The sequence below is a fragment of the Acipenser ruthenus genome, chromosome 27, assembly GCF_902713425.1.
Source record: "Acipenser ruthenus chromosome 27, fAciRut3.2 maternal haplotype, whole genome shotgun sequence".
Lineage (NCBI taxonomy): Eukaryota > Metazoa > Chordata > Actinopteri > Acipenseriformes > Acipenseridae > Acipenser > Acipenser ruthenus.
This window is the reverse complement of record NC_081215.1, coordinates 3,317,784-3,341,726: the sequence shown is the minus strand read 5'-3', so window position 1 is coordinate 3,341,726 and position 23,943 is coordinate 3,317,784. Positions and strand designations below refer to the sequence as shown.

The 23,943-nt window shown below is 40.4% G+C and overlaps 1 protein-coding gene across 23 annotated transcripts in view; it reads left to right on the top strand.

Moving 5' to 3' along the window:
* Positions 1-23,943, top strand: part of LOC131701899 (kinesin-like protein KIF1B) — an 88,076-nt gene that overhangs the window by 60,004 nt on the left and 4,129 nt on the right. For 9 of the 23 annotated variants that reach the window (XM_059002575.1, XM_059002577.1, XM_059002574.1 and 6 more), the window contains 27 exons: positions 682-830; positions 954-1,132; positions 1,261-1,398; positions 2,560-2,808; positions 5,934-6,052; positions 7,199-7,284; positions 7,680-7,809; positions 8,294-8,453; positions 9,089-9,179; positions 9,644-9,756; positions 9,990-10,045; positions 10,469-10,669; positions 11,792-11,900; positions 13,065-13,131; positions 13,634-13,718; positions 14,148-14,253; positions 16,776-16,802; positions 18,651-18,765; positions 19,069-19,202; positions 19,369-19,430; positions 19,902-20,047; positions 21,034-21,276; positions 21,405-21,476; positions 21,807-21,928; positions 22,340-22,492; positions 22,685-22,877; positions 23,300-23,418. In XM_059002575.1, the coding sequence (XP_058858558.1) occupies positions 682-830; positions 954-1,132; positions 1,261-1,398; positions 2,560-2,808; positions 5,934-6,052; positions 7,199-7,284; positions 7,680-7,809; positions 8,294-8,453; positions 9,089-9,179; positions 9,644-9,756; positions 9,990-10,045; positions 10,469-10,669; positions 11,792-11,900; positions 13,065-13,131; positions 13,634-13,718; positions 14,148-14,253; positions 16,776-16,802; positions 18,651-18,765; positions 19,069-19,202; positions 19,369-19,430; positions 19,902-20,047; positions 21,034-21,276; positions 21,405-21,476; positions 21,807-21,928; positions 22,340-22,492; positions 22,685-22,877; positions 23,300-23,418 (3,424 nt within the window). The remainder of the gene's footprint in view (positions 1-681; positions 831-953; positions 1,133-1,260; positions 1,399-2,559; positions 2,809-5,933; positions 6,053-7,198; positions 7,285-7,679; positions 7,810-8,293; positions 8,454-9,088; positions 9,180-9,643; positions 9,757-9,989; positions 10,046-10,468; positions 10,670-11,791; positions 11,901-13,064; positions 13,132-13,633; positions 13,719-14,147; positions 14,254-16,775; positions 16,803-18,650; positions 18,766-19,068; positions 19,203-19,368; positions 19,431-19,901; positions 20,048-21,033; positions 21,277-21,404; positions 21,477-21,806; positions 21,929-22,339; positions 22,493-22,684; positions 22,878-23,299; positions 23,419-23,943) is intronic. The other 14 variants (XM_059002584.1, XM_059002588.1, XM_059002590.1 and 11 more) reach the window with 5 other exon arrangements.

Here is a 23,943-nt window from a genome sequence, read left to right as displayed (position 1 = left end):
TATAGTCATGAAGGCATTCATGCACATCAATGCTTTATATTTAAAGACGCTTTGTATATTAAAGAATCGTCTGTACAAGGTTATAAAATATTTCCTACTAAGCCAACCATGCATACCATGCTTGATTTGTTGATATTTGGAGATGGGACTGGTCACACTCTTCTGTATTCTTTAAGACATGACCACTGATGTTGTGCAGCAAAGTCTTCTTACTTAAAAACGTGACGCGTTTCAACACACGTGTGTCTTCATCATGTATACTGTAGCTATACAACAACTTCTCGCTCTCGCTCTCGCTCTCTCTCTCTCTCTCTCTCTCTCTCTCTCTCTCTCTCTCGCTCTCGCTCTCGCTCTCGCTCTCGCTCTCGCTCTCGCTCTCGCTCTCGCTCTCGCTCTCGCTCTCTCTCTCTCAATCATTTATATATATATATATATATATATATATAATATGATATGAATACTGTCAGTGGTAAAGCATGGTGAAAACCCTCTAAATTTTATCATGCTTATACATATTAAAGGCTTATAAGCATTGAAAATACATGCATGTTTCTGTCCTTTTGACAGTCTTTATATTGCATGTGCTTTAAACTAAGGTTTACTCCTCTGCAGAGCTACTGCATTCTGCATTATGGCATGAAATTATTCTGACACCTGTTTGATGTCTTTGCGCTTGTTTAGTACCCTGGACCCAGCATGAGTTTGAGACGGCGCAGTGGGCATTCCGAAAGTGGAAGTATCACCAGTTCACATCGCTCCGAGACCAGCTGTGGGGCAACGCTGTGTACCTCAAAGAGGCCAATGCCATCAGCGTGGAACTGAAGAAGAGGGTAAGCAGCTATTCCTCCTGTATATTTCTATTGTAAACGGCTTCTCGCAGACCTGTGTGCACCAGGACTGAGAAGAAGAAGAAGAAAGGGTGTTTTATCGATGCGCTCATGCTTGTGCCGCAGGTGCAGTTCCAGTTCGTGCTGCTCACAGACACGCTGTACTCCCCACTGCCCCCCGAGCTGCTCCCCACAGAGGCAGAGAAGGACCGGAACCCTCGCCCCTTCCCCAGGACCGTGGTGGCCGTGGAGGTGCAGGACCTCAAGAACGGAGCCACCCATTACTGGTCCCTGGAGAAACTCAAGTAAGTGCCCAAAGACTTCTGCTGTTTTAAGATGGGAATATGGCCAATGCTCCTGAGTCCCGGCTCAGTAACGTTTTTGATACTTGACATATTGGTATTCAGTAACAATTTGTGTATGTGCTCTTCAGGCAAAGGCTGGATCAGATGCGTGAGATGTATGACAGAGCTGGTGAAATGGCGTCCTCCATTCATGAAGACAATGACAATGTGCTGACCGGGAACGACCCCTTCTACGACCGCTTCCACTGGTTCAAGCTTGTGGGAAGGTGGGTTGGTTGGCAGGTTTCAATTCGCTTTTCCACCTGCTTCCTTATTGAGGCGCCAAATATTTCAAAGTAATTTCGCTTTCTGCCTGTTTTTGTTTTCAAAGCAACTGGAACCATTTTTTGTTATGTTACCCCTGTTGTGTGTGTGTGTGTGTGTGTGTTATACTATTTATTTTTTTTATATATTTTTTTTAATGCAAAATTTACTAATTTACTGTATCCCTCGTAAATGACTGCACCCGATAACAACTTTCATGTGTTTGATGTAAATGTACATTTGTTTTTTAAAGCACTTTACTTCAGCTGTTTTTGAGGCATTTTGCTTCACAGGAGAACCCATTTAATATAATTGTGTCCTTTGGCAACTTTTTAAGCTTTGAATTCCCTCTCTGCTAGAGCGTTCTCTATCTGTCACCTCACTCTAGCATGACAATCCTCAGCAGCGAACAGAACCACGAGACGCAAGTTATTACCAAATTGCATGTAATGTTGACCACGGGGACGTTTTTATGAATGCATTAATGCATAATGACGCTGTGTGGGATTTTAAACACCTACAGTACATTAGTGAATCAGGGTTGTGAGAGATCACAAAGGATATTCATGTTCTTTACTGATGCGTCAGCTGAACAAACATCATGGCATTATAACCTGGGAATTCACAGACCTAACACAGTGCTTTCTGGAATGTGAGGCTGTTGATTGTTCTCTTATGGAAACATCAATGACTCTTTGACATGCGTGTTATTCCAGCTGTCATTGTTTGCCAGATAACACATTCCACTGGTTACCTTTTTATTGCACAGGGAGCGAATATATAGTGTATTGCCAAGATAAACGAGCAGTCAAGACCCTGTTTGGCATTGCGGATTATCAGTTTGATACATACAAATATACATTGCAGTATATAAACCAAGAAGTACAGCCATGTTTTTCATAGGATCAGCTCAAATAGAGTTTAAAAAAAGCTGAAGCTAAATAAAGTTCCTCTTAGAGAGCAGTCTCTTAAAATATAAATCCATGTGACTCTCTCCCCCTGCATCCTCCTCGAAGGCAGGGGTTTTGTTTCCCGTAGCGTGCTTTGATGTATGGTGGTGCACCTTTGTAACTGTCTTGATTCTTACCCCCCCCCCCCCCCCCTTGCCCATGACTGCGCTTCAGCTCCCCTATTTTCCACGGCTGTGTGAACGAGCGACTCGCAGACCGCACCCCGTCTCCCACCTTCTCCACGGCTGACTCGGACATCACCGAGTTGGCCGACGAGCAGCAGGACGAAATGGACGACTTTGACGACGAGGCCTTTGTGGACGACACGGGCTCGGACGCGGGGACTGAAGAGGGATCAGACATCTTCAGTGATGGCCAGGACCCGTTTTACGACCGGTCTCCCTGGTTCATTTTAGTGGGAAGGTTGGTGAGGTCCAATCAGGGGGGGGTTGATGCAGAAAGGGGCTAGCTCTTTCCTACCACGCAGATTACACGGTCTACGGCATCTGGCTTGTCTGCATGCATGTGATGGTTAATATTTCTATTTGCATTGGTGTCATCAACACAGGTGATCAACCTTTTAAATACGGATGCATCTCTATACAGAATATCAAATGTTTTCGGTCACAGTTGGTGTGGGTGCTTAGACTAGAGCAGTTTCTTCATTTCATGGTCAAAATCGACTGGGTTGAGGAGCCTCGACAACAACGCTTCAAGGCTGTTGTGACCTATACTAACTTAACCTGTTATAGTGTGGGTGAAAATCTTTTAAAATTGGATTTTATTGTAAGTTTAAAAAAAAAAAAAAGTACATGTAAAATGTGTACCAGGAAGCTCGCCTGTGAACAAAATAACCCAAACGATTATTTCTAATACATATGAACCTACAACACATGCAGAATTGTTTAGTACCTGGAGCCTCTGCCTTGCAATAAGCCTCATGTATAAATAGATCCCAATTATCAAAAGTTACAAGTACAGCTTTACAAAATTGTGGAGCACAAATCATGTATTTACGGTAATTGTTTGACCTTATGGTGTAGAAAATTAAATCCACAGTGAAAGTTCTTGTGAATTGCATGCTTGGCATATAACTGGCAGAATTTCTTCATTCATTGCAATAATGTACAGTATATAAAAGTGAGATATGATCTGCTGTAAGAATATTCTTAGTTCTGCTGGTGGATTAACCTAAAAAAAAAAAAAAAAAAAAACATTATTCATCTAAACACAAGCTTTATTTGTCATTTGATACATTCTAAATTAATATTTTTTCACAGAAAAAAAAATGAAATCCTTCATTTTGGCTACAAACTGCTGCGTCCTATTTTGAGGACTGTCAAGTGTGCCAGTAATCAGATCAGTGAAATTTCACGCCTGCTCCGAAGCTCAACATATAGAAAATGGAGCCACTTTATCATCACTGTGTGGAGGAAAACACCCAAGAAATTGATCATTTTTAGGCTTGAGTTTGTTATTTTATATTGAGGTGTCATAAAAGCATCTGAAGGGCTGTATTTGCAGAATTAAGTTACATTCAGACTTAACAAAACTAGGGCAAGTTAGCATAACAATAAAGTTAAAGAGAAAATGTAAATAACTGGTAGATGCGGATAAAAATGCTGCAAAAAATCACAACGTAGCCTGCCCTCGAATGAGGACAATGATACTTAATGGGTAATTTGAAACAGCCGTCTCAAACATGCAGACATACGCGCATTACACTAAACGAAGCGGTGTAACTGAGAAGCTTCCTCCCAGACCTTGTGACCCTCGTGTGAATTGGGTTTCTGTCACCCTGCTTTGTCATTGTAAAGATATGGATTTATATCTGCAGGCTAGCTAAGGTAGTGGAAAGAGCTTGTCCCTTCAGCCATCTTACTCCTAAGGCATGCTGTGGCTCCTTTTTTTATTTCTTTTTTTTTTTTCTTTGTATATTTGATTTTATCAATGTGGATAAAATGAAACAAAAAAACTGGAATTTGATGTAACAGTCATCTGTTATTTGTGTTGTAACACAGCATTTGTCATTATCTGTTTAGTTTTTTATTATTTATTTTGCTTGTGAACATGCCATTTTTACCTCACCAATCTTACCGCTAATATTGTTTAGACCCTCTTCAGTCTGTTTTGTTTTAAGCGAAGCACAAAACCAAAAGCACAGTTAAAGCAAATCACGCCTGAACGTTTCTGACGGAAGGGAAGCAGCGTCATTGTGGCTTCGTTTAATTGGCAGGATATTTAAAGTGCGTGAAGGGCCGTGGCATTATTTCTATTTAAATGGAGACTTGGCGCAGCGAGAGTACAGCTGTCAGTAGCTGAATAGTCATTGTGTTCTTCACGTGCCTTTCACTGGGTGACACAGACAGTCGAAAAGAACCTGCTGGACATAATGAAACCTTTATTCCTGCTTTGTCAATATGCTAGTTATATATTTTCATACTGACATCAACTGAGAATCGGTTTTATTTTATTTTTTTGTTGCAGTGTGGTCAGCAGTAGTTTTTCTTTATGCCATTCTAGTGCTACTCCTATTTATTTAGTTGTGCTTATTAGCTTCAAGCAGACTGAAAAGGCTCAATTATCCATTTTTTTAACATTGTATATGTTTTAATTTGCTGTGTATTTTTTTTTTTGTGCAGTTAACATTTTTTTCTGGTCCTTTTAACATTTGAGTATTTTATTTCAGCATTTAAAATGTTACCTGTTTTATTTTGGTTGGTTGGTTATTTGTTTAGTATTTTTGTGTCCTTTTTTTTATTAATTCCATTTTTTTAATATAATTTCCCAGCACATTTTATTTGAAGCAACCTAAAGATATATTTTCATTTGCAGTTTCAGATCTGTCCTTATTTTGGTTCACACAAACTACAGACTCCTGACCAATACAGAAATCATAGTTTTTAAGCATTGTTCTTTTTTTTTTATTCTTAAAAGGTCAATACCATCTATGCCTCATGCGATAACCTTTTGCCTTACCATAGCTCAAACTAAAGTGTACCCATTGCCAGGTACTGTAGCACAGTTTAAAACAAACTGACAAGCCTGATATATTACAGCCATTATTATAAGAACAGGCTCCAGAAATACTGTACAATCAATACTCATGACCTCACTGAGCAAACGCTATTGTAAAAGTCATTTGTAGTGTGGATGACGGACGAATCCGTGTTTTATTCTGCTATTCCCCTGGAGCCAGACTGTTACATAGACAATGTGACACCTGACCTTTACAAAGACCCCTGAGCTCACAACAGCATTGTAGACTCTGGGTTATAAAGTTGTATTGCAGTACCTGTCACTGAACTATGGTATACTGTGCAGTTAGCAATTCAGCAATTAAGGCTATAGCCCCCCAAAAAACTGAAAGGTTTCATATTAAAATGCTTTATAAATATTAAAATGCTTTATACATTTCAAACCTGGTGCAGTGAATGCAGTAGAAGCAGCTTCTCAAATGCACGCATCAGGAGCACACTGGATAGGTATTCCCTCTCCCACACTGACTGACTGACAGGTGTGATACCCTCTCTGTCTCCGTTCTGCAGAGCCTTTGTGTATCTCAGTAACCTCCTGTACCCAGTGCCCCTCGTCCACAGAGTGGCTATTGTGAGTGAGAAAGGGGAGGTTCGAGGATTCCTGCGTGTCGGGGTCCAAGCCATTGCAGGTAAGAGTGGCTGACCATGAATGGGAAGGGACAGGAGCTCTGTCACTATACTGCCAGTGAACTCGATACCTTCAGACTCATATTTATAATCATCAGTTCCATTGCATGTACAGTGCTTCTGAGTAGCACCTGGCAAGAGCCTAGACTCCCTGGATATTTGGACGTCTACTGTATATGCTTGGAACTTGATCAGTCTGGATTGTGTTCTTCCCATGAGGAAACAAGATTTAAAAAGACTGTGAGAGCTGCAGCTGTTATTCACGTGGTAGTGGGGTACAATTTTAAGAGTTTTCAAGCTAAGAGTTAAACAAATGCAGAATAATAATTTCAGATTGTAGTGAGACACAAGTTAATAAGCAGGTGACAGTGAGAAGGTTCTGCACAGTCACAAGTTTTCATATATATAGGTTGATAAGAAGAAAAAATACCAAAAAAAATAAAATTATCAACCTTCATTTTTGTACACTGCAGTTCAACCTTCTCTGAAATATATATATATATATATATATATATATATATATATATATATATATATATATATATATATATATATATATATAGTGATGCACAATGAAAACACAACAGTCTAAGTTTTACATCAATAGCTCATTGGACACATACATAATATTATTTACATTTTAAATAGTGAGCAGATAAGTTTGTTGATTGTTTGAGAAGTATTGTTCCTTGGGACAACAAAATACTGAGCTCAAGTCATGCGATTTCATAAAAACATCAGTGTTTGGTATGAGTTGAGTTAAAATTGTCAAAATGAGTTGATTAAGAATTTGTATAAATAGCCATTAACACAAGAACAGCGAAAAATACGCTTCCAGGATTGTGTGTGCGCTCAGGGATACTAACTTAGTAATGTTTTCATTTTGACAGTGTGTCACGTTTCATACTGAAAATGTATGATTCTTTGATCTGTGTTTTTGTTCACATTTTCTGTGATTTTGTTTGATATCTATGTTTAAAATATTTGATTAAATCCATTAGACCTGAGTGTTTCTTTAGTGCTTCAGTATATATATATATATATAAATGATACCCATGTAATCTCTAAAGCATATCCAAGAACATTTTAGATGATATAAAGAGCAAAAAAAACGAATCAAAAGAGTAAATCCCGTCCTTTTCCTTCAGCTGACGAAGAGGCTCCAGACTATGGTTCAGGAATACGACAGTCGGGAACTGCAAAAATTTCTTTTGATGATGAATACTTCCAAACTGTAAGTAACTGTCAATAGGTTGTGTTTGAACTAGGCTCTATTACCTGCAGAGCATAGCTTCTGTTGCAGTCTCTTTATACACCCCGAGTCTCAGAGGCTTAAGATCAATGCAAACAGGATTTTGCCACTAGCAATCTGGCTTCCTTTTTCTGCAGAAGCCCCGCTGGTTTAGGGCTAAAGTTAGAGGTTTTGACAGATTTTTAAAAAAAAAAATTTTTTATTGCACCTGGAGCATTCAATGAGAGAGAAATAATTCTGGGTTTCATACATTTTAGATTCAGCACTTCTAGCAAATTTCTCCTGTTGACTGTTAAAATACCATAGGACAATATTCCATTTCTTTTAATATTCCATTTAAGTGTACGTTAACCTTTTTGTCCTTCCTTCTGTATCAGAGTGACTTCTCCTCTGTGGCACTGACCCAGTCAGGGCTATCCCTTGAGGAGCTGAGATATGTGGAAGGGCAGGGTCAGAGTTCAGAGGTCGTAACCCCTTCAGAAGAGCACAACAGGATAAATGAACTGGGTGAGGATTACATACCAAATATACTAGAAATGAATAGCATGCTGTCAATGATACCCTATTACCACTTATGTTATAAGCACTCTGCTTGAAAAAGGAGGTTTGTTCTTTCTGTATCGCTATAAACATTTCTGTAAAGCCCTTTATTAGTAAGCAGTATAGCCCAACACAGATCTCTAAATCCCTTTAGTAGTTGACAGGTATGTCATCCATATATAAGGCTGACTTCTATCAGTATGCATTTTTTTGTTTTATGAAAGTCACAATGATTCAAGTATATTGAGGTCCATGACATGAGGACTACCTATTTGAACTTATGGGACAGAGGCAGTTCACCATTTGGCTCTTATTGCACTTCCTCGTGTACTAATATCAGCTTTAAGGGTATTTAAATAGAGGAGATAGAGCCAGCAGGTCTGTGGCTACATGAAACTGAATGAAGGTCTTGCTTGCACATGTTTAACCAGCTCTGCTCTGCTTCTCCTAGATCTGAAGGGTAACATGAGGGACACCAAGCTGTCCATTGAAGGTCTGACGGAGGAGCTGGCGAACCAGCTGGTGGTCGGAAGCATCTTCACCTTCCGAGTGACCGTCCTGCAGGCCATCGGGATTCTCCCGGAGTACGCAGACATCTTCTGCCAGTTCAAGTGAGTGATAGACAGCAGCAGCAGCAGCAGTAGCAGCAGAACAACTAAACTGCAGCACATGTCATTAAAAGGATATATTTCAAGTTAAGCAGCACTTGAATACAGTGTTCCAGGTGTATTGGCATTGTTGTGCAAATACACGCTGACCCTTTTAGACTTCCCTGTAAACTGTGCAGAATTTGTTTATCTGTGTCATGCTGTGGGTTGACAGGTGAAATCAGGCTGGCTGTCAGTCATGCTCTGTCTCTTACCTCAGCTGGTGTCACTGTGCTGTCACTGATACTCCGTGTTTGACAGACTGTCTGTCTGACACCCCAGTGTTGGGAACAGGGAGCCGTGCGCTCCCGGGTTCAAACCCAGCCTTGTTTTATTTAAGAATACATTGCAGGTATATATTTTAATCAAACTACAGCATATAAATGACCAATTCAGCATGTTCAGGAGTGTGATACTGCAGCTTCAACGAAGACATTGTTGTACAGAAATTGTTACTGTAGATTTTAGGATAGCATGGGCATGAGGCTTAGCTCATTATTAGGTTATAAGTCACTGGGGCAAGTACAGTACGTGCAACCTGAAAAAAGGGAACGTGTTGCATGACAAAATGGTTACTCACTGTGAATGTTGAATTCCAGCTTCCTGCACCGTCACGATGAAGCGTTTTCCACTGAACCTTTAAAGAACACTGGACGAGGGGCTCCTCTGGGGTTCTTCCATGTACAGAACGTGAGTGCTTTTCCAGTTCACGTGGGAAGATAGGAAGGGGTGATCCTCGACGTGAAGCAGCAGCTCTAAGCATATCAGAACCTGACTGTGTACTGCTGTGTCAAATCCATTGTGTTAATGGTAATAGAATTCTAATTACTGTAATTATTAATAATAATAATATTTGGCAGACGCCTTTTATGCAAGGCGACCTAACAGACGTTGCAATGCAAGCTTAATATTTAATACAGTATAGTTTACAGTAAATGCAAATACTACTCAAATACAATATGAACCAGGATGCAGCAAGTTACAGTGACGTAATAGTAGTGCAAGGATAGTGCATTAGCTGAGGATCCAGTAACGCGGTGCACAGGTCAGGGAAGTCCAGTGCCTAGTCAGAGGGGCAGATCAAGAGATGTATGGTTCTGCTTGGATGCTTTTTTTTCAGTGAAAATAACAGCAGTTAAAACCTTGACTTTCAGGTTGCTGTTGAGGTGACAGAGTCTTTCATTGAGTATATAAAGACCAAGCCCATTGTGTTTGAGGTGTTTGGACACTACCAGCAGCATCCTCTACATCTGCAGGGGCTGGACAGGTAACTCTTTTTTTATTTGATTTATTTTATTTCTGAAGTAAGAATGTGTAAAGCTGGATGCTGCTTTTTGTCTAAATAAATAGCATCTTCACGAACCCCCCTCAGCGATTTAGGTTGCATCCACTGTGGCCTTTTTAAAGCAAAAATAAATAAATAAATAATCGACTGACTGCAACATTGATTTTGATTTTTCCATTGTACGCATACTCATTTTTTAGCGGTTTGTCTTACAGCCTTCTACAACCCTCTCGCAAATCTTTCCCTCCACCCATGCCGCTGTCTAAACCAGGTAAGAATCCTTTGCAACATTGTTGTTTCTGATTCCAGAGATTTCCTTGTTCCTTGACTGAGTTCCATTGATTTCTGTACCTGCCCCCAGTGTTACCCAGGTGCCTGGGTAGCAGGGCTGAGGCGGCCCAGGGGGTTCATTATATTCTCCAATTTGAATCGTTTATTCCACACCAGAGAATTAACAAAGATGGGGAATGACAGTCTGTTCTAGTTTTTCTTGAAAGAGCTTGTTTTATTGATCACCAATTTGTTGTTTGCAGTGTGGCAGCTCATTTTGCATGTGATATCTTATCTTTTTTTTTCTTTCTTCCCCTCTCTCCGGTTTTCATGTTTGAATCTTTTTCCCAATTTCCGATCCGCTCCCTATCGCTGTTCCATCGTCGCACCCCCACCTCCCCCTTCTCCCTTAATTTCATTTCAGACCATGCCAGAAAGATTGAGTTGATTAGATACCTTGTGTCTGGTTATGTAAGCGGGCAGGTGCTGGACACTGTATCAGAACACGCCAATGCTCTAGCCTCTACCGCGGTCGCTAGTTTCGAAGACAGGGCTGATCAGCTCTCAAAGTTTCCATTCCTGCCTGTTATGCATTGTCTGGTTCTCACAGTACCCAAACACGATGGTTTGTAACCTAGTCACACCCATGGCAAACTAATAAATGGTGTAGTGCTGTATTGTGTGCCTGTGTGTGTGCTGCAGGGCTGTTTTCCTCTCATATAATAAAGGCTCAGATTAGGTTTAGCTGAGCGTTTCTCTTATTCCCAGTTGTCTTTGTTCCCCTGTGATAATTTTTCATTGTTACCAGCTAAATAAATATTAATACATTCTGGTTGAAGAATTGTAAACTCGATTTTCTGTGTAATAGGTGTGTATGGAAGTATAGCTTAAGGCAAAAATGGGATATTGATAAGAGAATTTTCACTTTATTATGTTTCTAAATTACAGTTTGTTCAGCTGGTTGCTAACACAGGTTAGCTCACAACAAAAATAGGACGTGATATATTTTGAAACCTAAAATATCAGGAGAAAAAAAAACTAAGGGACCGGACCTCATCTAGACACATTAGTACCACTATTGATTTTCTCTGTGTCTGTGACGAGATCTAGCAGAATAAACGTCTAATTCCTGTTGCGTTGCTACTATCATAGTACCTTCAGTTTTTAGTTGTGTGTTTTATTTATATATATCAATAATGTATATGTAAATTAAACATTTGCCATGGTCTAATGGAATTTTTCATTCCATTAATCTCCTGTTTTTTTTAGCTTTTTTTTTCCCTTCTGTTTGTTTTTGTCACCGGTGTCTGTGTGTGTGAGTTTTTGGTTCTTTGAATTTCACCTATTAGTACCACCACAGGGATGGACATAAGTCTCCCATTGCATAGCAGCTTGATCCATCCCTGATTTTACTATGAGTTTAATAAGACACACCTATACACTGTGGCTAATCAAGCTCATAGTAAAACCTGGAATGGACGATACTGCTGTGCAACAGGATTCGTATTTCCATCCTCTCACCATTAGATGTACTAAATGGGAATTGGTAGGCAAGAAAATGAATTATTTAGATTTCCATTTTTGTAAGATGTGTGTTTTTCCCATATATACTGTATATACATGTAATGTTTTAATATTACAATTGTCTTTTCTAATACCGTAAATATGGGGGCAGATAAATTGCACCGTTGAAAAAGGTGAACATGTTTAATAATGTAGAAATGTATTTTGTTCAACTTCTTTGCAGTTCCAGCTACTAAACTAAACACCATAAGCAAGCCCAATCTGGGACAATGTGTCAGCAAGTATGACCTACTGGTCTGGTTTGAGATCAGTGAACTGGAACCCACTGGGGAGTAAGTGGAGTCCTTTTATTATGCAAAATATAGAACAGTATATTAAACACCATTTAAAGTTGACCCATACAGTTGAGAAATATTCTATTATTGTGCATGAGTGTGGCTGGGACACTGCGTTGTTGTTAACCTTTAAATAAAATAGGATTTCTATTTGGGGCACAGTGCCACTGTGTGGTCAAATACAGTAAAAGCAAGTTATAATAATTATATTTTGTAAGTGCCATTTTCTGCACACTCCTTTGTGCCAACAGAAGTTGGATAATTAAAGGAGACAAAATCAACCTGCTGAAATGAAAATGTGAATAACAATTGCAATCCAATGTGTGCAAACCCTACTTTATTATTGCTGAACATTTTAGACTGCATTTTACATTGGTACAATTTAAGACCATACGTAATTGCATTCTGATGGCCTGCTGCATAAGGCATTCACACTCTTGGCCACATTGGAAAGGATGCACCTCTAATGGATCCAATTAGTTCTCCTGCCAGCCCTTGTTGGCTGGATGCAGGTGTTTCAGTGCCATCTCTTCTCAGATTACCAGCGTTTCATTTACATTACTCTGCACCACTGACAAAGACTATAACTTTATACTTCTAAAATTAGGATGCCAGTTATTTTTATTTATTTGGATGACTTTTGAGTTAATGATAGGTACTGGATTGGCAACCCTGCATTGTAAAGTCATCCATCCTGCCCTTGAAGCAGTGCCTTTTGGACGAGAAGGCAGTTCATTCCCTTCCTTGGCCCAGCTAGATGACTGCCAGCCAATCAGATTCTTTTAAACCGTGGGAGGCAGTTTGCTTTAGAAAGTTAATGGAGATCATTGGGATTCTGTTGCATGGCTTCCCAGATCTTCCAATCCCGAGTTGGAATCAAACCCGTTTGCTTTTGGAAGGTTTCGTATTACACACCCAGAGCCACACTGGCACATTTATATGGGTGCAATGTGCACCCTTTTATATTCACTGCCTCTTTTTATAAGAAATCAGACAACATTCATTTTATACATATGTGACAAAAAGTAAGTGTTCATTGTACAACAAATCGACCCTTTTAAGGTAGCGATTTTATACAGTATTGTATCCTACTGGTAGTACAGCTGTGTCCTTTTCTAACTCCGGTTGAGACCCTGACTGATTCCTCTTCTGTTTCTGCAGGTATATCCCTGCAGTCGTGGATCACACGGGAGGCCTCCCCTGTCACGGCACTTACCTGCTTCATCAGGTATGACTATTTTAAAGACACTTTTAAAGCATTTGAGCAAAGAGCTGCTGAAATGTTTTTTTTAATTAATATTATTATTACCTGTATCAAAATGGCTTCTTTTTTAAGGGTTGTATCTCTAAGTCTCTCATTGGAAAAGTGTGCACGAAGCATGAAATTCTTCAGCGAGACTGACGTGTTTTTTTTTAATGCATTTCAGCAATCAGCAGCTGTAGATTTTCTTTATATTGTAGAGCAGGGAGATTATGTTCCAAGCTTGCATCTCTCATTGGAAACATTGGAAATGAAGCATAACATCATCTGAGAGACTGACTGTTTTAAAATGTGCACATTTACATGCTTTTGTTTGAGTGGTGCAATTTTGTATAAACTGTACATTACAGTATTAGAGAGAGAGATTACTGTATTCTTTTTGTGAATTCCTATCCGTTGTGTAATAATGGTGCCATCGATTTGAATACCTGACTTGAAAGTGAGGATTGCAATCCCTTGTGTTCCTCAGGGTATTCAGCGCAGAATCACAGTCACCATCATCCACGAGAAAGGCAGTGAGCTGCACTGGAAGGATGTGCGAGAGCTGGTTGTAGGTGAGTGCTGAAGCTCCTCTACAACTTTTATTAGCATCTAGAACACTAAAATGAAAATAGGTAAATACAGAGAGACAATTGATCGTCATAAAAATATATTGTAATAAACAGTGCAGACTGCAGTAGAGTCAAAGAGTTAAAAAAAATAAATAAATAAAAATACAGAGGAGAATAAGTGCATCTTTAGGGTTCATTCGACTTTATGAAGCAAAACTAGTTATTTCTATCAGGTGATGGTATATTTTTTGCCATAGTTTCAGATTAAAGCTAAGCACTTGTACAGTATTTCAAGTATTTTTTAAATTTGGTGAAAATTCTGACCAACAGAAGCCGTGTTCTGTAACAAAGATGCAATGCTGTTTATCATCTTTGGCATTTCTTATTTTCTCATGGAATTCGTGTTTATTATTTTATTTTCATTATTAAAAGGTCGCATCAGAAATAAACCGACGGTTGATGACACTGCTGCAGATGCTGTTTTGTCTCTGAATATAATCTCAGCAAAGAACATCAAGTCTTCACACAATTCCAACAGGTACGTGTGAGGGGATTTAAAGCAGGATTTGAAAACTACTTCTCCATTACTACGGAAATCAGTCAAAGCAATGAAGTAATCCAAGTTTAATGTACGTTTTTACACCTTGTTAGAAAGAGGCCTGAAGGATAAGGTTTGTAATGCTTCAGATTGGGACTGATCTTTAATTTTTTTTCAATGCATTGCTTTCTATCTCTCCCTGACCCTGCTGTGGCTGTCATTACAGTGTCACATCCTTTACAGGTCTGTTCTCTGATTTGGGCTTGAACTACATTAATCTTATGTTTCCGTCTGCCACCTGGATTAATTTTGAAAAGGAATTAAAATCAGTTCTGTTTCGTAACATCAGTGTTGAAATGAAATCGAACAGAGTTGAATTTGGACCCTTTGTCAGCTCAGGTTAGGATCGCTGGCTGGTAGGAATCTTAATCCATTTGATTGTGACCAAACCTGCAAATTTTTTAACCCTTTCAGTCCTGAATTATTTTTGTTGAGCTAAAGAATGCGAGATTGAGTTACATATTTAAAAACGGAACTCCTTTATTGAATATACATGAGAACAGGACCAAAAAAAAAAAGACATGTTTTACATATATTTATATACACTACCTCAGACTGGGACCTAGGAGTCTTGTGAGGTTCCAACGTGATTTCCGAAGGCATGTGTTAACAAATGGTGCTAAGGTAAGAGTTAATACTGGAGCGAGATCAGACCGAAGTGTACAAGCTGGTAGAATGGTTCTGATGGAAACGTGGTATTAGCAATCGCCACTGTTCAGCAGCTGAGATTAGAGTACTGCCTGCCAGTTCTGCACTGTACCAGACTGCTGTCTGTCTGGGGAGCAGAGACAGCTCTGACCTTGCAGCAGGTTCCAACAGCTTCTATCACATGCACCAGGGATCCACCGACTCCCTTTTATTCCCTTCTCTCTGAACGTTTCAGCTGAATACTGCTGGAAACTACAGTCCATAAGGTGGAAGACTGAAATGTAGCTTTTGTGAGTTTAACAAAATGTACAATCCAACAACAGAATACACTTGTTGTAGACGGAATTATAATCTGTTTGTAGCAAGGTGGTTATTGTGTTATCTCCATCCCTGAAGTGGAAGACAATTAAAGTAGTGTTAATCGGAGTCTGTGAAACCTGGTGTGCTAAAGACTAGGAGAGGTCTGGAGACCTGGTGTGTGCTGCTGGGCTGCTTCGGAAGACTGTGTTCAGAGTCTAAGCTCTGACAGCTGAAGGGATGAGGTGAGCTCGGAGCCACGGCAGGTTCCTGGATCCTGATCCCTCACAGCAGGGAGCTGGTCCCAGCAGCAGTGTGTGGGGGAGGAAACAGCAAGGGGAGCAAAGTGTGGCCAGCTAGTTCTGCTGCTCCTGCAAGAAAAGGATTACAAGGGCTGACACAAGACAAGTTTCTATGTGAAAACTTCCATTCTACTAATGAATAGAATTACTGTGGACTATTAAAGCTTTGGCAATCAGCAACGAGAGTGCAGGATATTATTTTGTATTCAAAGATTATTAACAGCAAGTGCACAATTTAGATGGGGGGGTGGGGGCGGTGTATGTATCCCAGGTGTTGGCTCTAGAAAGATCTCATGTGCTGGGAGTTCAAGCAGCCCACACAATGTAACAATTGCAATCTCTTCCTGAGCCTGCTCTATGTTGTTAAGCCGATTTTCTTCTTTATAAAGCTATTGAAGTGCGGCAAAGCAGCAAATCGCACCATTCATCTCGGCTGCCTCTGCCATTGGCATTGAAAAGATTGTCAGGTGTTACGATTTCATATTTTTGCTCTTATAAAATGTCTTTTCAAAGTATTATGTTACTGACTCATTTACAGATGCTGACATCATTCACTGAGTCAGGAGGTGTAATTGCCGTAATGGTTGCGCTCTGTTCCTCAGAGGACAGAAGCTATAAGGGAATGAAATCTATTGATGACAGCTGAGATGGCCTTGCCTGAGATAATGGAAGTGGTCAGATAATGGGAACTGTCTTGATTGCTTCAGTTCAGCACAGTAGTTGATAGTTCATGGTGTTGCTAATAAAAGTCGTGAGCAACCAGATGAATTTGCACATTTTTTTCTTCTTTTGTTGAAGCGACACATAGAGACCTACCTAGCTAATGCTTATTTGAAGGTCAACTTTTGAGGAAGCAACAGTGACACCTGGTGGCTGCACAGATACATTACAGGCCAGGTCCACAGCACATGTGCTAGGGGGGAGGTCTGATTGCAAGCAAGGTTTGACTGTAATGATTTAACTAAACCAGGTGCATTGACTTCAGACCGGATCCTGTCCAATATCTGTTTCATATGTCAATGGAACGCTGTCTGTTTTTTTTTTTCTTTGTGTGTCGCTTGTTCCATTATCCTGGGTCATCATTTCTTCTTGTCTGCCTCATTACCTCATCATGTATTTTGCATTGCAATAATTTCCTTTAAGCCTGTTTTATTTTTCTCTTCTTTTTTTTTTTTCCTTTTCCTGCTGCTAATGGACCCTCCTTGTGTTTTACAGGATTTGTCTTGATAAGGAAATACCTAGGTACCTTTTTGTGTGCTAATTCTGCTCATAAAGTTCATTTTTCAATAGAAAGCACTTTATGACACCTCTAGTGCTATATTTTAACATGCTGTTAGTTTTGTATTTTATTATTAGTTTTGTGTCTTTTTTTATTATGTTTTTCACTCTTATAAACTAAGATATACTGTATAGGCCCCATACAGTATTCACTTAAGGAATGTTTTGAGGACTGTTTTTTTTTTAAGAGTGTTCATACATTTGCTCTTTAGGTTAATTAGTATTTTGAAAAAAATGGGATTAAAAAAAACAGTCCTTAACAAAGCATTTCTTTAAAAAGTCCTTGATGTTTTGTGAATAGGTCCTACGGGGGTATAGTCTTTTAAAGGGTGGTGGATCGAAATATCGCTCCCATTTAAATAGTTCTAATGGTGCCCTGCCTATTCACATGGAGATACACTGAAGAGATACTGTTAGAGATATTCTAACCTTGATCCAGAATACACCCAGTCTCAAGTGTCTTAATTAAACAAGGCTAAATCTAAACACGAAAGTCATGCAGTCTACTTGGTCTGTCAACCTGTGAATGACTGCGCTGTAGAGATCACTCTGTCTCTTACGGTGGACCTGAGACTGGAGAAGGGCGTGGGAGGGTAGCTCAGCTGGGTTCGTTTTGTGTCACCCTGTCTGTCTGTCTGTCTAGCGCCAAATAGAGCAGAGGGAACTCAGTACTGGGATTCCCTACACAGCTCCCCAAATGATCTGAGGTGACAGTGAGAATCACAGCTATTAAAAAAGATTTGAGAGCTGTAGCCTTGGGGCTATATATAAAAAAAATAAAGTTCTGCTCTGCTTCTGAGCATTTTTAAATTCAATCAGTGTTATTCAAAGAGACGCTGTGGTGTTCATACAGGTGAGCGCAGTCTGTGCTGTCACTGTTGTCAAGGCTGGTTGGTGGTGTGACTCATTGAGACACCATGGGAGCCTCGCTGTGTCCCAGACCGGATGTAACACATGAGCAGTCAGCAGAGCGCGACACATTGATGTGACACAGGCACCCTTAGATAAACCTTACATTCACACCGCTAACAACAACAAAATAAAGAACTGTTGAGAACAGAAAATACTAAAGAGAGAATCCTGACAGATCTTTGATTTCACCTAAAAAGAAAAAGTGTATGTCAGGGACTTGCTGCTACATGTGTCAGTTTTATAGCCCATCCATTTTCTTTTGGTACAAATTTCCATTTTATAATGGAGTAGCTGTGCTGAGTGTAGTAAACGGAATTGCACATTGACGTGCATCTTTATCACATGTTCAAGTGAATTGTGGGGACATTAAATCTGTTCTATGAGTATGACGTTAATAATATCACTAGGTTCTTCCTACTGAGACTGACATTTGATTCATTTCAAGGTTTATTTATATTTTATATACAGCATTTTAATAGCAAACAAAGTCTTTTACCAAGTTTTTATTGGAGGTTTTTGCAAATTACAAAAAAAGTAATTTCAAATAGGAATAAATTATTCGCTGACAAATATGCATCGGTAGGTTGTTATTGTTAAAATGCAGTATATTAAAAGTATTATTTTGTAAAAGTAACTGTACAGATAGAAAGGAATCTGTTGATCTAATCTAGTTTATTATTAAAAACTGAAAAGATAAAACGGATTCTGTGTGCAAGCAAGATTCCAGCCTCCTACCTAACAAAGCAATAGAACAGAATGCACCAAACAAATAATCTCACATTTTATAAGCTTTATACGTGGCTTGTAGTTAAATTGCTAAAATGCAGGGATGTCATCATTGTGGCTCTTTTCCATGGGTTTGTATCCCTGTCACCCAGGTGATGTCTCTGTATATTTCAGGACCTTCTACCGATTTGAGGCAGTGTGGGACAGCTCTCTACACAACTCTCTTCTCCTGAACCGCGTGACTCCATACGGAGAGAAGATTTACATGACCCTGTCTGCGTACCTCGAGGTGAGTGCTGCTGTGCCTCTCAAACTGTGAACGAGGTTTGAGGGGAAAGCAAATCAGAAAGCCAGCCCCTTTAGGCACGTAGTTTTACATATTAATGTATACAGCTTTGACAATGCAGTTTTCACGCTACACAGTCCTTGCTGGAACAACATTTTGAAAACGGTATTCATCACAAGAAGCAGCAGTCATCAACCTCACCACTGAACCCCTTTTCTATTCATCTCTCCTTTCATTTGAAAAAGCTTTATAAATCAGATGTTATGCACAGTATAACACCATTTTCCCCTTCTTTCTGTGTGATAGCTTGACCACTGCATCCAGCCGGCTGTGATCACGAAGGACGTCTGTATGGTGTTCTACTCTCGGGATGCTAAAATCTCCCCCCCTGGCTCTCTGAAGAGCCTGTTTGGCAGAGGCTACTCCAAGTCACCTGACTGGTACGGTACACATCTTGCACAAGTTTATCAAATCAGTTTTTTTTTAAAAAATCAGTTTGAAGTAAATCCCATCGTCTACAGCTTTGGAAATGGCTGGGCTTGTGATGTACATAGGGTCGTCGGTATTGCCGTGTGTTGATTTGTTTTTTAAATGTATTTTCTACAGTAACAGAGTGACTGGGATCCATGAGCTGAGCTTGTGTAAAATGGCAGACACAGGTAGCCCAGGTACGTAGTTTTAAATATAGTTTTAATATTTCAGAGAGATGATTTTAACTACCATATTTTATTGTTGAAAAGTTGCATTTGCTGAATTCCACATTCATATGTTAAAAGTTTTCTTGTGAGAACTTAAAATCTAGAACATGCTACCAACCTTTTTCTTGGCTAATTTAGGCCCATAGTAACACCCGGAATGCCTAGTAGTTATCTTAGATTGATTTCAAAAATAATAATCTGCATTTACCTGGACTGAAGCCATGCAGAAATTATACAGCATCTTGGCATGCATTTTCATTACAAGCTGTTTTAGGTCTGCTGGATTTAGATCTGAATACAATCATTGCTAAGCAGGTAGCAGGTTGTTTAAAAACCACTGTGCAGATATTTTTGCTTTGATGCTAGGAGTCGTTCTAATGTCCATGGTATAAAATGGGGTATCTGCTTAGCGGTCAATGAGTGCATTGCTGTCTGTCCCAGGTATGCAGAGGAGGAGGAGAAAGGTCCTGGATACATCGGTGGCGTACGTCAGGGGCGAGGAGAACCTGGCTGGGTGGAGACCTCGCGGAGACAGCCTCATTCTGGAGCACCAATGGGAGCTTGAGAAACTAGACCTGCTGCATGAGGTGGGCGCCATGGAAACCAAGGCTTTGTGACGTTCATCACCTTGAGATTCCTACTCTTGCACTTGTCCTGTCAGAATTGTTTCCTGTTGTGTTCTATTGATTTTTTTTCAGGCCAACTGGTCTTTTTATTTTGTTTTTGATGTGAATTATGTTGGCAGATAATTAAAAAGAAAAAAGGTTGTAATTCTGTTGTAAAATAAGCCCTATTTTATGACAAACGAGGGCATGGAATGTGTCTCTCTAAAGTCGCACTGTTCACCTTTCAAGACCTTTTGATTCTCAATGATAATTTAAACCGAAGTAGCGTCATTGAATGGAAACTCCGCTCATAAATGAGGCTGTGAAATTGGACTTCAAGTGTGTGTCACTTCCCGTTCATTTTGCACACATTGGCAATCATAAGGAGATAATAGAAAGCTTGCTGGGGTCCAGCAATCTGAGATGCAGAGCAGTCAGTAGTTGTGCGTCAGCCTCTCTCCATCAGGGCTGATTGTATATTCGACAGGACAGGAGAAGAGGTCCCTTAGACCTGGAGACACACTGTGACTGGAATTAGTTATGTCTGTTCCAAAGGTAAAGGGATTTAAACTGACAAGATTAGTGATTTATTTCCGCAGCGGGGGACAATAATAGCATGTGACACTGGATTAGGGAGTTCAGTCAGTACTTGAAAGGTAACAGTAATATTCTGGAGACCAGCAGGTTTATGTACTATATTTATCATAGCTTGTCAGGGTTTTCGATCAATATGCAGACAGTACAACTCTGGGCGATGCAGTAGAAGGATGTGTTTTGTTAAAATGTAATAGTGAGCCCCAATGATATGAATCTGCCCCCTGTTGGTGAGATCAAGCTAAAAGCACAATAACCGTACCTGCAGACAAGTCTGCCTCTGTTGCATAGCTGTTAAGGTGCTGACACAGACGAGCCTGGCTCTGTTGCATAGCTGTTAAGGTGCTGACGCAGTACTTGTCGCACCCTGTCAGGTTGAAAAGACCCGGCACCTGCTGCTGCTGCGTGAGAAGCTGGGCGAGACGACGGCCCCCAAGTCCCTGAGCGAGTCCATCTCCCCCAGCATGAGCAGCGGCACCCTGAGCACCTCCACCAGCATCTCCTCCCAGATCTCCAACGCCACCTTCGAGAGCGCCATCACCCCCAGCGAGAGCAGCGGCTACGACTCGACCGACATCGAGAGCCTGGTTGAGCGTGAGAAGGAGCTCGCCACCAAGGTACCCGAGCCTGCCAGCTAGAGGCGTTCGCTCTCGCATTCACACGGAAACAACTTCTTAAAAGTTTTATGTGAACTATAGCTTTCTTGTGCTGATGTATATCCTAATGTATATGCAATCTGTTTTAGTGCCTGCGACTCCTAACCCACACCTTCAACAGAGAATATAACCAGGTCTGCAACAGCATCAGTGACTGCAAAGTAAGAAAAGCTTTCTATGAAACAACAAATGCAGGATAGAGTCATCCAGAGTGAATAAACATTTATAGCATTTATTTTACATTAGGTAGGCATTACAGTTTTGCATGCAATATATATAGTTTAGTGCTTATATGCTGTTTTATTAATGATTTTGGCTTGCTTTGTAAAACAACTGGAAAAAGGTCATTTACCTTGGATAGTGGATCAATAACCTCGACAGCACACCCTTTATAGTAGTGTGTCTTAGCGCAGTATGACGCATGCAATGTCTGCCGCTTGCAGTCAGCGGCTGTGCAGTGAGTGATTGCTGAGGTGCTGTGTTGGTTTCAGCTGTCGGATATCTCTCCGATGGGACGGGATCCTTCAGTGTCGAGCTTCAGCAGTGCCACCCTCACTCCGTCATCTACCTGCCCCTCCCTGGCGGACTCCAGATGTAACTCCATGGACCAAAAGTAGGTCGACTGATGCTTTCATTTCAGACTCCTAGAAATGAACAGCGATTTGTGAGCTGTGGATCGCACTGGGGTTAATGCTGCTGATGAAACACGATTCTTATCAGTCTAGTTCATAAAACAGCCTTGCCCTCCCTCAGGAAAACACAATCAGTCAATTTGTTACATGACTCTGCTCCACTTCTTGAAATACAGTGGGTATTTATTCAAATGTTTGGCTCTGACGTTTTACACTATTTTAATGGGCAATAAGAACCACAACCTTACAGAGCCATGAAGAAAGACTGAACTAACTCCTGGCTTCGTCCCTCTGCGATGTCGCTTCTTAGTTGTGTTTGCATTCCCTGCTTAGAACTGTCACTTGTCCTCTTGTCAGCTGAGCTCTAAGGCTGGTTCTGTACTGTGTTCTAGAACTCCAGAAGCCAACTCCAGAGCCACCAGCCCTTCCTGTCCAGACTATGAGAACTTACCCATGGTCCCCATCGTGGAGACCTCCTACCTGGCCCGAGCCGGCAAGAACGAGTTCCTCAACCTGGTCCCTGACATCGAGGAGATGAGACCCGGGTAAGCGGTTGCAAACATTTGACAGTACTTTTCAAATTGCACTATTCACAGTGAATGCTAGAATAAAATAAGGTAGGTCAATGGCAACAGGCTCCTGGGCTTGGAGGCTTCTCACTGAAGGATTGTTTTAATCTGTGGTTTTACCTGGAAGCAGGGATGAAGTTGCCCTAATGCTGAGCTTTCACATTGCAGGTCGGTGGTTTCTAAGAAAGGCTACCTGAACTTCATGGAGCCCAGGTCTAACTCGTGGGTGAAGTACTTTGTGGTGGTGCGGCGTCCCTACGTCTTCATGTACCACAACGACAAGGACCCCGTGGAGAGGGGCATCCTGAACCTGTCCACCGCACAGGTCGAGTACAGCGAGGACCAGCAGGCAATGCTAAAGGTGAGCTCAGTCACAGAAAACCCTGATGACACTTCCTCTTCCAGTGAAACCCTATTGCAATTACAGCATTTGTCCACCAGGTGACACCAAACATGATTCAAAAAATAGAATCAACACCTTTTAAACTGATTTTGACCACAATGGAGTTATTAGACCTCTTATAATAAGTATACCTTTTTGAATCACCCTTTATTGATACTGTGACCTGATTTGGTAGTATGTAGTGTTATTAATAGCCATTGGCATGTTAATGGGTTGAGGACCAAATGACACAATCTCTCTCTGCACACGTACTGTATTGTTATTATTATTAGGTTTTGAATGATTCTTCATTTTATCCACTTCTCCACATGTCAATGTAGAACTAAACCCAGACACTACGCAGCCTAACCTACTGAATGCTGTATGTTTCCTTTCTCCAGACGCCCAACACGTTTGCAGTGTGTACCAAGCATCGTGGGCTTCTACTGCAGGCTATCAATGACAAAGATTTGAATGACTGGTTGTATGCCTTTAACCCACTTCTAGCTGGCACAATAAGGTACAGTCTGCGTTGTTTAATACAGAATTAATAATAATGTCATAATTTAAAATGGCTGCCGTGCTTACTGTACATCTTTACATCATCTATATTCAGTGATTACTGTATCCACTGAGTTCAGTTGCATTTACCAGTTAGTGTTCAATCCTGGCAGTATTTAATTTAGTTGAAATTAGTTGTGCTAAAAAATGTAAAAGTATATAAACTTCTCCTGATGGTGCTAAACATCCTCATATCATTTTCTTTTATGTTTTGTTAAATGATAGAAAATATCTTCACATATGCGACTACTGTATTTAGGTCTGATTTCATTGAGAGACTAGATGCAACGCTGCACGATTACATGGTGTCCATGTTTTGGCAGTACGTAGGTATTTATGTTCGTTTACTGGTCTTCAGTTTTGATTGCAGTTGTCTTTCCTAGACCTATATACAGATCTGTAGTGTCAAGTCAGCAATGAGTCGACCCTACAGCTAAAAGCAACCTCCGATATGAGCCGTTCGAATTTGAACTTTTGTTGAAAC